Source organism: Homarus americanus, unplaced genomic scaffold (assembly GCF_018991925.1).
Source record: "Homarus americanus isolate GMGI-L3 unplaced genomic scaffold, GMGI_Hamer_2.0 scaffold32929, whole genome shotgun sequence".
In the NCBI taxonomy this organism is placed as follows: domain Eukaryota; kingdom Metazoa; phylum Arthropoda; class Malacostraca; order Decapoda; family Nephropidae; genus Homarus; species Homarus americanus.
In genome coordinates, this window is record NW_024737097.1 from 19,983,108 (window position 1) to 19,996,411 (window position 13,304).

The 13,304-nt window shown below is 38.3% G+C and overlaps 2 protein-coding genes across 5 annotated transcripts in view; one reads left to right on the forward strand and one right to left on the reverse strand.

Moving 5' to 3' along the window:
* LOC121873297 (MAGUK p55 subfamily member 7-like) overlaps positions 1-9,195 on the forward strand; it is a 46,448-nt gene extending 37,253 nt beyond the window's left edge. Inside the window, exon 14 of one of the 2 annotated variants that reach the window (XM_042376780.1) lies at positions 8,085-9,195. In XM_042376780.1, coding sequence (XP_042232714.1) covers positions 8,085-8,135 — 51 coding nt within the window. In that variant the 3' untranslated portion in view covers positions 8,136-9,195. The remainder of the gene's footprint in view (positions 1-8,084) is intronic. The other variant, XM_042376779.1, reaches the window with a different exon arrangement.
* A 2,179-nt stretch (positions 9,196-11,374) lies between these two features.
* LOC121873298 overlaps positions 11,375-13,304 on the reverse strand; it is a 20,614-nt gene continuing 18,684 nt past the window's right edge. For all 3 annotated transcript variants that reach the window (XM_042376786.1, XM_042376784.1, XM_042376783.1), the window contains exon 7: positions 11,375-12,130. In XM_042376786.1, coding sequence (XP_042232720.1) covers positions 11,846-12,130 — 285 coding nt within the window. In that variant the 3' untranslated portion in view covers positions 11,375-11,845. The remainder of the gene's footprint in view (positions 12,131-13,304) is intronic.

Here is a 13,304-nt window from a genome sequence, read left to right on the forward strand (position 1 = left end):
GTTATGCTCATGATGAAGAATTTTGGTAAAGCTCCCCTGTCAATACCAATGATGCTTTATTTTAACTGAAGGGGAACTTTGCAGTACCCACATTCTTCAACATGGGTTTCGGAACATAACGCTTAGTGGGGGTGATATAATTTTTTTTTCTTTTACTGTACACACTGTACATGATTTTATTATGTTAATGACTTTATACCAACAACAATCAACCATAAGTTTTGACTGAAAACACTTAGATGAGGAAGGTAATTATTGTGCCTAGAACATTTGTTTTAAATGAAATGGAAGTTAATTTTATTGGTACAGTACTGTATATGGAATAATTATTGATACTATCATTATTCTTGGAAATCACAAAATTCTGTCATCTGGGGGGCACACTGATCAGTCAAAGGGCTAAGAGGTATTTTTTGACGATCTGGTAAAAGTACCTCATTACTGTATACGGTTGTACAGTATGTTGACGACGATGGGGAATTGATAATAAGTAGAAGCCCACTCATCCACCATGGCTGGGACTCAAAGTTAGGGCCATTCACGAATGCCATAAGAAACTTTAAAATGTGAACAACAAATGGCCATTTTTTTTAAACACTGGTTACTTATTAGTATTGTATCCCGAAAGAGCCCTCCGAGCCGTAATTCATTTTTAAATTTTTTTTTTTTTTGTTGGGTTACCATTTAGTAGTCTGACAATATTATTGGAAAGTTCGGGATAAGTCCTCGGGTGTGGGTAGGCACCCAAAATACTTATCCTGAATGTTCAAACTACCGGTAGTTATATATGAATAGATAAAGTCTCTGAAATACAATTTATGTAAATTAAGATGATAATAAAGAAAAAAATATTTAAATGTCCTAATAACCGGTTCCGACGGAAATGTATATATTTTTATGAGACCGCTGTGTACCCTCGTGATATTTTACCTTCAACTCCGAAGATTTTTCGTCTCCCCATCGCCCTTCTCCAATTTTATCAAGCATTGCATTCCTACAATCATCCTCATATAGCTTCAAGTATGTTAACTAATGCACTTTTGTTTGTGATAGATAGATGTAATGCCATTTCCAATTTGTCAATATATTATATAGGAAAGATAAAAGATGTGCCAAATGTACTAGGTAAATTGCTGAGATAATAGCTTACAAGTGTCATCTGTGACCCACGCTGATAATTACCATGGACAAAATTTCTCCTGCTATATTTCACGGTTTGGTTTGTTGTTCCGGTTGTGTTTAGGACCTAAACACAACCTAAACTTTAGGTACTACCAATGTTTGTAAGTTTAGATTAGGTTACATTAAATATTTTTTAGATGAAATGTTCGAACTCAGGTTTAGAAAAAGAGCCAAAATTGATTAATGATGTTTTCAATCACTCGATTTAAATTGTGTCAGTCCGATCTTACATCACTGGAACAATAATAAACAAAAGTTAAATATACTATGGACAAATTTCTTAAGGAAATTCTCTGTAATAGCTAAGCAACAAGCTTGTAAACTATTATCAAAATTAATTTACCTAATACAGTCAACCCTCACTTTACGCGGTTAATGTAACCCTCAGGGTCCCGCGGAAAGTGAGGAACGCGTAAAGTGAATAACATAACATATGGGATTAATTGAAATAGAGTCCGGGCCGACCCCCAAACTCCACTTTTTGACGACACACAACTATGTTGTAGTAAAAATTTTATCTTAACCTTATGATGGTATGAAAAAACAAGTAATATAGAAGAGGTTAGGTTAGGAAAAATAAAGGTTAACATAGGAAAAATAAAGGTTAGGTTAGGAAAAATAAAGGTTAGGTTAGGAAAAATAAAAGTTAGGTGGAACACTTATGTTAGTAGAAGAGATGGGTCGGCGTACGGGGATGGAGGCTGGTTCCGAGGCAGAGGGCAGGCTACTGGCCCTCAGGTGAATCACCATTACTAGGTGCATCACCATCACTGTCACTTACAGTTGTCAAGGCTTCCCTGACAAATCCCTCAAAGTCATCTTCACTGTCACTATCACTGGCTTGGGCTGGCTGTGGTGGGTTGCGGGCGAAGAAATCTGTTATGCTTTGCTGACGGCTGGTGTTGATGTTGTAGTGATACACCTTGATGTAGGGCTCCATAGTCTGCAACAGCTGGGTAGTGAAGATTTCATACCTGTTTGCGTCAGGGTCGTCGGAAAGGAGGAGCTTGGCTTTCTCGATACACTCGATGGCACCCCTAACATTACTATGGGATAAGTGTTGTTGTTCTTCTTGGGATGACGCACCACCTGCCTCTTCACTGACGTCGTCATCAACATGTACCATCTCCTCGGTAGTCACATCAGGTTCCATTATCACCTCCATGATGTCGTCGTTGGTGGTCTCGGAGAAGCCTGGAACTGTAACACTCTGCGCAGCTTCTCTGGCAAGGTCCACTGCTACTGCAACAGCCTGAACCTCACCAGTCACAGATTGACTCCTCCTCTCACCTGGTATTCCATGCAACACATGTCTCCATGCGTGACGAATTGTAGCAATAGACAGCTGATCCCATGCCTCCACCAAGAAGTCCACAGCTTTCTTGATGTTAAATACTATCCAGAATTGTTTGAACAGTATTTTTTGCTGTGCCAACTGTTGATCCTCATCTTCTTCGCTCTTGCTATCGGTGGTGGTGTCACTCGGGTTACGCAACTCTTCCCTGGTGTTGGTGTAGTCGTTCAGGAGCTTGAATTTTTTCGTAGAGATTGCAGCTTTTACATTACAGATTAACTCTTGGTCCATGGGCTGTAATATAGACGTAGTGTTGGGAGGAAGGAAGACCACTTTTACGTTGGGGTGACGATCTAACAGTAGGGGCGAGTGTCCTGGTGCGTTGTCCAGCAACAAAATCTTGAATGGCACATTCTGTCGCTCACAGAATTTCTTTACATCGGGAACAAAACAGTCATCAAACCAGGAGAGGGACAGTGTAGAGAACATCCACGCCTTACGTGCGGTCAGCCAGTGGACATTTAGCTTGGTCATGTCCATGGTTTTGTAGGCGTGCGGCTTGCGGGCTGTGTGGATCACCGATAACTTGAGCTTACAGGTACCGGAGGCATTGGTGGTAAACAGGACGGTGATGCGCTCCTTCTGCATCTTCCGGCCCCGAATCTTGCTGGCATTCTTTACAACGAAGGACTTGGAAGGTAGCTTTTTCCAGAAAAGACCAGATTCGTCCATGTTAAACACCTGGTCGTCGGTGTACTGTCCTTCTTCCATAATCTCACGTAAAAACGGAGGAAATTCCCTAGCCGCAGCACGGTCAGCACTCGCTTCTTCACCACCAATGTTTATATTGGCGATCTTGTTCTGGATCTTAAACCTCTGTAACCACCCAGAGGAAGCATTAAAGGGTTTGGGCTCTGTAATTCCCATCTTTCGTGCCACTGCAATGTACAGTTCACGTGCGTACTCCTTAACAGAGCGCGTGTCGACCGTCATGTTCCGTCGCGCCTGACGCACCAAGTACCTCGCAAGTAATTTTTCTGTCTTGAGAAGCACCTGGTTGTGAAAATACTTGATCATAGAAGCACCTGTAGACTTTGTGATCTTCATGTGCTCCTTTATCTTGGCTGCATCTTTCTTTATTGTTCGAATCGTAGATTCATTCACACCATGTTGGCGCGCCAAATCAACCTGCCTTGTTCCTTTCTCCAACTCTTGGATGATGGTATACTTCACCTCGTAGCTTAAGGAACGTCGTGTCTTCTTTGGCTTAGTGCCGCTGGGTCCAGGTAAGGAAAGGCTTCTCTCTGGGGGCGGTGGCCCGGCGGAAGCCATTTTACAGAACAATGGATACACGTTTACACGGTCTGGCCTGGAGGGATGAAACTGGCGCGGCTAGGTCAAGCATCGTCTTTCCTCCCTCCCCCGGGTGGACACGTCGTAATACTTTAAGCCAATTACAGCTAGCAGCAGAGGGGGGTAGGGATGCATGGCCAATCACAGTCCGATACGTCATATGACGTCAGTGATAATGCAACAAAGACACAAACTGCGCAACCTTACCGCGCGGCTTGCCCAGGCGGAGGGAGGGAGGGAGGGAGAGGCGAGAGCACAGGCAGGCAGGCGGGTGGGGCGAATCTAAAAATAGCGTCGCGCCGGACACTCCGCGTAATGGGGTTCACGCACCGCGTAATGTGAGCACGTTAGGTTCTAGCAGGGCACCGCGTTAACGGGAAACGCGGAATGTGGGACCGCGTAAAGCGAGGGTTGACTGTAGTGTATACAATAGTTACCGCAATATATATAGATAATGGATATTCGATTTCGTTTTATTTTTTCAGGCTGGCATTACAGTGGGGAATGCTATAACGAACGTATCCTACTACGAATATTCCTATAACGAACGGTTTTACCTATAAAATTGAGAATGCTATAACGAACGCAACTCCTACAACGAACGCGGATGAATACAGGATTATTTCGCCTGGCGCATGAATATTGTTGTACCGCGACCCACAACAAGAGCGTCAGGCGCCATCTTTGTCTCATTGTGTAGCCAGTGCACCACTGTTATTGTTGAAATTTCGTCTTTTGATGTGGAAATTCGCGTTATTTGTATAACTATTTTGTTATACAAGTATACAATTGTAAGAATGAGTCGTCCAAAGCGAGTGAGAAAGCTAATAACCCTTGAAACTAAGAAAGAAATTATAAAGAAACGTGAGAATGGAAGAAGCATTGCGAAACTTAGTGATGAATATGGGATGGCTAAATCGACTATATGTACGATTTTGAAGAATAAAGAAGAGTTAAAAACTGTGCAAGTGCCTAAGGGAATCTTCAGACTTAGCAAAGCAAGGTGCAATGTGATTTAAGAGATGGAAAATTTACTCTTAGTGTGGATAAAGGAGAAAGAAATGGCAGGTGGTAACATTAGTGAACCTATAATTTGTGAGAAGGCCAGACAATTGTTTGAGGACCTTAAAGCCAAGACTCCCAGTGGAAGTGATAGTGATGTGCCAGTGTTTAGGGGTACCTGCATGCTGAATAACACTAAGGTAAGATAAAGTACCGTATTTTTTACATTTTCCACAGAAATTTTTCAGTGTTAAGTGGTTGTATTTGGGGGCCTGGAACGGATTAATCCTATAACGAACGAATGCTATAACGAACGAGGTTCTGGAACCAATTACGTTCGTTATAGCATACCCCACTGTATAGCATTCTGGTATGTAGAGCTAGCTGATGCTGTGAGGCTACCAAGAGACCATCAAAATCCTTTTGCTTATCTCTCTGAGGAAGAGTTCATCATGAGGTATAGGCTGTCCAAGGAATGCACCTATGAACTTCTTGAATGATTTGAGCCACATATGCCAAGAGTTCAAGAAGGATGAGGCAAGAAATTCTGGTGTTACTATAGTGTGCGGTTTACAAGATAAACTGTTACTATAGTGTGTGGTCTACAAGATAATTGAGTTAAATTAACTTAGGTTAGATTAGGTCAGGTTAGGTGAGGTAAAGTTTGGTAAGGTTAGGTTAGGTTAGACTAAATATATCTTTGTAGACAGAAACTCTAAATGTTGGTTTTGGTTATTTGTTTAGAAGTGTATGGGTATTAATTCAATACTATGCAGTGATGCAAAAAAGGGGGGACGACATCACTATACAGTACTCAGCACCCATGAAAACCCCTAAACCCACCTCCCATGTACAATAATACTACCAGGCCATAATTACAGTGCAGTAATACCTTCATTACCCAGAATTCGCCAATACGTACTCAGAATTGAAATTGGCTTGGAGTTTTTCCGGGAAAATTTTCAACATTCCGGGTCTGTGAACGAGTTTTCAAGGTTAAAAAACAGGTCATTTCTTTCAGAAAATTCCAAAAAATCTCTTAAACAATTTGATTCCAGGCCTTGGAGCAAATTCCGTGATTAAATATCAGGCACATTTTCTGGAAATTTTTAGGAAAACTTCCTGAAACTCCAAATTTTTTCCCGAGTCTCCGAGAATGAAAGAATGTTTAAACTTTGAAACTTTTACATGTAACCGGAAAAATTCTAGGGCTGTGGGATTTTTCATGGTTTGATCTTGTTATCTGTAAGTCTCTTTCACAGGAAGAGCTCTGCACCAATTATTACGGCTAATGGGGATATCACCTGTACAATGGTCCCTCGGTTAACGAACACAATCCGTTCCAGCAGGTTGTTCGTTAACCGAAACCATTGTTTCAATGGGTTTTTGGGTAATTGGTTCCAGCTCACCGAAAATTGCCTAAATTCAACAAAAATGGTAGAAAAGTTCACTTACTTTGAGGTGTGTATGTAGAAGGCTCCTGAATGATGATGATGATGATGATGGGAATTAGAATGGGGGTGGAGGAGAAGGAAGAAGAGAAGGCATTGGGGTGGAAGAGAAGTCACCCCATGGCACCATTTCACCCATAAAATTTAAGTTCTCTTGGTGTATTTCAAGATTATTTTCTTTAAATCAACACTGCACTGCATTATATATTGTCAATATGTAAAATATATTTCAAAATGACCAATAATTTGCTTGGAAACACAGAAAAAAAGCGTTTAGTTGAAGAGTGTCTCAAGCAAGATATTACCTCCAGTGAAAACAGAGAGAGACTAATGCCTGTTTGCTGTGTTAAGAGGCTGGATGCCGCGCATTAAACTAGTCACTTTACCTTCAATTATGTTCAATAATTGTTAAAATGACTAAAAAATTGAATATTAAACTTTAAAAATTATTGAATAGTATAAACTTCTTGATATTTACAAAAATAGTAAGGAATTTAAGCCCTAGAACCGATTAATGTATTGGCGGACTAATACTAAAGCTGGTTGACCGGCCAGTGCAAGCGAAAACATGTTGAGGTCGGTTCGTAAGAAATTCGTTAACCGAATTTAAGAATCTTATGGGAGGCAGTTCGTTAACCGAGGCGTTCATTAACCGAGGGACCACTGTATGTTGCACTTTATAGAGGGTGATTCTCTTTAGAATTTAAAATGTAACACAGTAATATACATTATATCAACATAGCCCTGTTGTTTACCATAATCAGGATAAACAATGTTAGACAAAACAATAAATAAAAAAAAAATTCTATCCTACAGGATGCATTACACCACACACCTGCAACTCATAACTATATCGAGATACTTTAGCAGTGGTAGCTTCCAAATTAGTATGGCAGACTGCTTGAAGATTTCTGTCTCAACAGTTTGCAAGTTTGTCAGAAACTTTGCAACTATTTTGACCCTTACGGCAAAAGATTACATTCACTTTCCAGATTCAGGCAACATACAAAACCTTGTAGATGAATTTCACACCTTTGCAGGGATGTCTGGTGTATTTGGCTGCATTGATGGGTCTCATATCCCTATTAGAAGCCCTGGAGGGAACACACCTGAACTACGTCGATGTAGAAAGGGGTGCAATTGATACATGGTTTTGATTTGTATAATGTAGTTTGTTTGAAAGTAGAGCAAGTGTAAAGGTAAATGGAAGCATTATTGGTTTGGTAAAAAAATTGTTTTAGATAATAGATTTTATTATCAAAGTTATTTTTCAATAAATTTTTTGGCATTAAATAGCGCATTTTACTTCCTCCAATCCCTTTTTAATTTTGTTTGAATTGAAATGCTGTTTCAAGTTGTACTGTGATAATGTTTGGATGAAGTAAAATGTGTTATGTAAAGCCAAAAAATTTATTGAAAAATAACTTTGATAATAAAACCTATTATCTAAAACAATCACTTTAATGCCCAAACCTCAGAGAATTTGATGTTTGTAGTTTAGTTATTGTCAGTTGTCTATTTAAAAAAGCAATTAATTTCCTGAAAAGATTCTGTCAAACTCAATATCTCCAAGATCTCAACGTATACCCATAGAGGGCCCTTGTGTGTAGTTTTACCGAACCTGTAAAAGTAGTGTTGTTAGTGTGTGTATTTGATGTCCATTTCAATTTTTCTTGTCAAGCTCAATCTCTTATTAGATTATAAAAATAGACATAAGACATTCACCTGACCCATGACACTGATTTTCATAGTTAAATGTGTAACAGCTGATTTAAATGTAATTTCTGTTATTGCATAATTAGCATTTCTGGCATGCCTGGTGCATGGCTGAGTTACCAGTTGCCCACATATAAACGAATGCACGAGGAAGACTCACACGCTCCGACTTCCTCATCGCAACTCCAGGTATGTGAACGGTTGTTTCATGCCGCCATGTTAAGTCAGTTTAACTCGGTTGAATTTTTTTAATATCAGTGTTCATGTTTTAACATAGCGAAATGATCATGTGCCAAGTATAATTAATGTAAAGTAAGTATCGCCTGTATTGTTGCCAGACGTATAGTTATGTGTAGTCGAGGTTAGACCTTTTAACACGCTCGTGACTCTTCCTCATCACATCTCCAGGCACTGTCTGTGTTGTCACCACTACCGAGGTACGGTAGCTACCTATGGGCAAGATGTTCATTGAAGGATGTCTTTAATATGGCGAGATTAGAATCCGAGGACAGGAGCACCCAGGGAACACCGTGCTAAGACACACTGCATCAAGCCTACCCCGGGGGCTACTAGCGACCAAGCTTCGGCTGTTTGTGTACTAAACAACCCCCGTGCCCAGTGTAACCAAGTCTTGCTGGGTGCACTAATCTTGGTTAAAGGACCAAGCAGTATTGTTATACATGATTGGTGATAATTAGCAGAAACACAGTTATCCCAAGTTGAGTAGTGAACCCATAAATATTGACATTACCAGTAATAACGTTTATGTGGGTTGTGAGTGCATCATTCATGTGTACTAGCAACTGAGTTCTAGTAAAAGTGCCATGTTGTTCATTCCAAAATAACATGGTTATAAATAATATGCTAATTTGGGATATTGTCAAGTGTGTCAAATAATCATCTGTATTGACAATGAAATAATGTAATGATTGTTTAATGTTGTAACCAAGAATTAAAAATCTATTTTGCTACTTGCAAAAGTAAGACCTAAGGGTCCAGTCCTATCTGAGTGTGTAAAATAACCATCTTATTTGTCAATGAAATAATATAACAGTTGTTTGATGACATGTACTGTTTCAAGTTGTACTGTGATAATGTTTGGAGGAAATAAAATGTGTTATTTAAAGCCAAAAATGTTATTGAAAAATAACTGATAATAAAATCTATTATCTAAAAAAAAAAAATTTCCCAAACCAATAATGCTTCCATTTACCTTTACACTTGCTCTACTTTCAAACAAACTACATTATACAAATCAAAACCATGTATCAATTGCACCCCTTTCTACATCGACGTAGTTCAGGTGTGTTCCCTCCAGGGCTTCTAATAGGGATATGAGACCCATCAATGCAGCCAAATACACCAGACATCCCTGCAAAGGTGTGAAATTCATCTACAAGGTTTTGTATGTTGCCTGAATCTGGAAAGTGAATGTAATCTTTTGCCATAAGGGTCAAAATACTTCAAAGCCTCTGACAAACTTGCAACCTGTTGAGACAGAAATCTTCAAGCAGTCTGCCATACTAATTTGGAAGCTACCACTGCTAAAGTATCTCAATGTAGTTATGAGTTGCAGGTGTGTGGTATAATGCATCCTGTAGGATAGAATTTTTTTTTATTTACTGTTTAGTCTAACATTGTTTATCCTGATTATGGTACACAACAGGGCTCCTATGATGATATAATGTATATTACTGTGTTACATTTTAAGTTCTTCAAAGAATCACCCTCTATAAAGTGCAACATACAGGTGATATCCCTGTTAGCCGGAATAATTGGTGCAGAGCTCTTCCTGGGATGAGACACTTTCTGATGTTGGATCAGTTGATCCAAGTGTTCCTGCTGGTGCAAACGCTGGCATAATTGGTGGTGGTGACTGCCTTCTCCCTTGAAGAGGAACTTTTATCTCCACAACTCATGTTTCCGATTCAATTTTGGCACGCAGATCTACCTGGTTTGTTTACATTTATCTTGGATAAGGTGTACCAACCCTCTCGAGTTGCGGCGTTCGTGTTACTAAATAGTAACCCGATGTTCGGGATTGATATTCGAGTTTGACGGGTCACTAAACAGTAACCCGACATTCGGGATTACTCTTCAGGCTTGCTGCCCCGAGTGTTTAAAAAAATGGCCGAAAAAGTTTATGACTGGTCGGTGGCTATACTCACTGTACTCTGCAGTTGTAGGAGGATTTAAATAAATTATTAAAGCACAGTACAGTACTGTACTTATTAAAAAAAATTATGCCTTATTTTTAAAAGAAATGATAGATAGTCAACACATAATAAAAGAAAATGATTACAGTAGTATATTGATTTCATAATTAAATTACCCAAACCAAAGGCTATGAGAAGGGAACCATGATAAAAAGATTTAGATTTTGGGAGTTCTATACAAAGTTGCTCTACTCACACAATTTAAAATGTTTAACCTCCAAGTTTGAATTAGGTTATGTCCATCATTGGACATTAAAAATAACTGATGTTAAATGACTTGTTATATTTAGTGCAGTAGAACGTTGATATAACACGAGATACATTCCAAGAGGTTGCTTTAAACCGAATTCGCACTAAATCGAAGTGTTGTTTCAATGGAATAATTTAGTTTGGTACTTGAGAGAAACACAAAATACTAAAGAGACTGAGAGTCTGCCCAGATGCACCTCGGCACATCTCCTAGAATAAACAAAACATTGTATTTTGTAATACAGTGGTCCCTCAATTAACGAACACAATTAGTTCCACAGAGTCGGTTGTTAACCAAAAATTTTGTTAACTGAATTATTATTTCAATGGGATATTGGGTAATTGGTTCCAACTCACGGAAAAAGTATACATACAAAGTACCGATAATAGAACTAACAAAACATTAAATATAAACTAAATACAGTACTGTACTGTACAGTATACTGTACAATAATAAATAAAAAGCAATAAAATACTGTACAGTATTTTAACTTACAGTACTTTGAGGTGTGAATGTCGTATTCCCGGCAGCTTCGTTTACATATCAAACAGCTGATTGTAGAAGCAGTCGATGATGACATGCCATATTCTTTACAGAGTGCACTGGTTCTTCTTCATGTTTCATAATAATTTCTGCACTGTATAATATCAATATGTTAACTAAATTTCAGAATGACCAATAATTTTACTGTAAAAATGCAAAAATATTCAAGAGACCAACAAACTCAATGTTCACTCCACTGTAAACAAAGTTAAACTGAGAAGCGTTGGTGGGCGATTCGATCAGCTGAAGGCCACACAAGAACTGTTCCCTGTACTGTATATATTATCAATACGTTAACTAAATTTCAGAATGACCAATAATTTTAATATAAAAAATGCAAAAATATTCAAGAGACCAACTTTCTTGATATTTACTTCACTGGAAACGAATGTAAACATAGAACCAATTACTGTATTGGCGGACTAGCTGATCAGCTGATGCAGTGACTCCAGCACCTTGATTTTCTGCTCCAGTGTGATTGCTTGCCTTGATTTCTTGGTCTTTGGGGTAGTTAATGATGTAGTAGCTGGCCTCTTGGACATAATGGCGATAGTTGATACACGTGGTAGAAGAGATAGTGTCACACAGTATGTCCGTTCACTAGAGCATCAGCGCGAGAACTGAGGATGTGGAAGGGTGGCGGGCAGCTGTGTAGTGTGCCCAGAGAGGTGTCTGGAGCGAAATTTAAAATAGTGTGTATTTCCATATGACGCCAGATTGACTCGTGTAAAATAGGAAAGATTTGCTTTAATTTAAATCATTGTCCTTAATTGTGGGCGTCGCTTTAAACCAATAATTTTAAATTGAATCGCTTTAAATAGACGTTCTACTGTATTCATTACTTCTGCATGATATCATTAGCCAGGTCAAATTCTTCAAAATAATCATCTTCTTCATTGATATATTCCTCTTCCTCAACATTTTCTATATAACGAGGAGGTGCCCTCAACAAATTTGCCACTTTGTTCTTAATACGGGATTCTTTCTTCCGCAACAAATTATATTTACTTGCCCACTGACGGATTTCTTGGGTTCTTGACAAAACACTGGTCGTATTTAAAACCCCTTGTTCCTGCGTGTTTTTCCGGTGGTTAGCTTGTCCTTTTATTATTCCTTGATGAACCTGCAAGAACCAAAATAAAGGTGACATTTAAAAACTCTACCTAAACTAATTTACTTAAAAGTAGATTAACATACAGTACTTGTTATCATCCATCATCAGGCCATTTGCAAAAGGTAGCTTTTACTTTTCAAGAACAGCTAATTCTTACAGTCAAGATTTATTTTCTTTTAACACTCTTGGGGTTTTCATACGCAAAATTGCGTACAAGCTAAATTACCTCTTTATGGTTTTCTTAAAAAAATTTGCACATGAAGTAAAAAATTTTAATTAAATTATTTATGTTTGCATATGATGCAAGACGCAGATTTGGCAACATCAGCAGTGTGGAAAACAAACACGTATCGGTCATGGCCGTGGATCTATCAGACGTATTCCACGTCACTAGAATGAATTCCACATCATTGAACTATGGAAATTTTTACAGTAAATCAGAAATAAATCATTACAAAATATATTGAGTGTTTTATAAAGTCCCAGATTGTATTAAACAAAAAATAATTGTCATTTGAGCGAACTGTGGAAAGTCGATGACTCGACAAAATAACAATATGAGGACCAGTTTGCTCTATTTACAGCACGAAGGGAGTCGAGTAGGTTTATTAAAGAATTTATTTCCCATTTATATGGCTTGCTATGAATTTATTGTAGCAGTGGTTGGTATAGCAATTATAATTTTGGACGAGAAGTCTCTTTACCACTTGAAATTTTAATTATATCAAATTTGTTTCATGAAATTTGCAGAGAGGCCCTTGCCACAGTAACAATTAGGCTACAAATCTGTTTTTGGTGAGATTACAAACGAATTTAATAACTTAATTTATGGAAGGTTTATCTAATTTTCTCCTTAATATGTATTCATTTCTTTTAATGTACATAAATATATATATAACTTTATTTTCAAAAGGAAATTGTAGATCATCATTTAGATCCACATCAGATTATGAGGCTGCAATGCAATTCATATGCTGAGATTCTAACTTTGAGATATATGTAAATGGTGTTTTCTATTAAGGTTCTAATTTTACTAAATTTATTTTTCTTTCTGATTGAAATTTAAAGCCAAGCCTATCATCTTTTTTGTAGGTTCTGAACATTTCTGCCCAAGATCATTATTGTGTCAGTAGGCAGAGCATTAACAGCCTTACTTTTTACTTCCATGCAGGTTACACATACA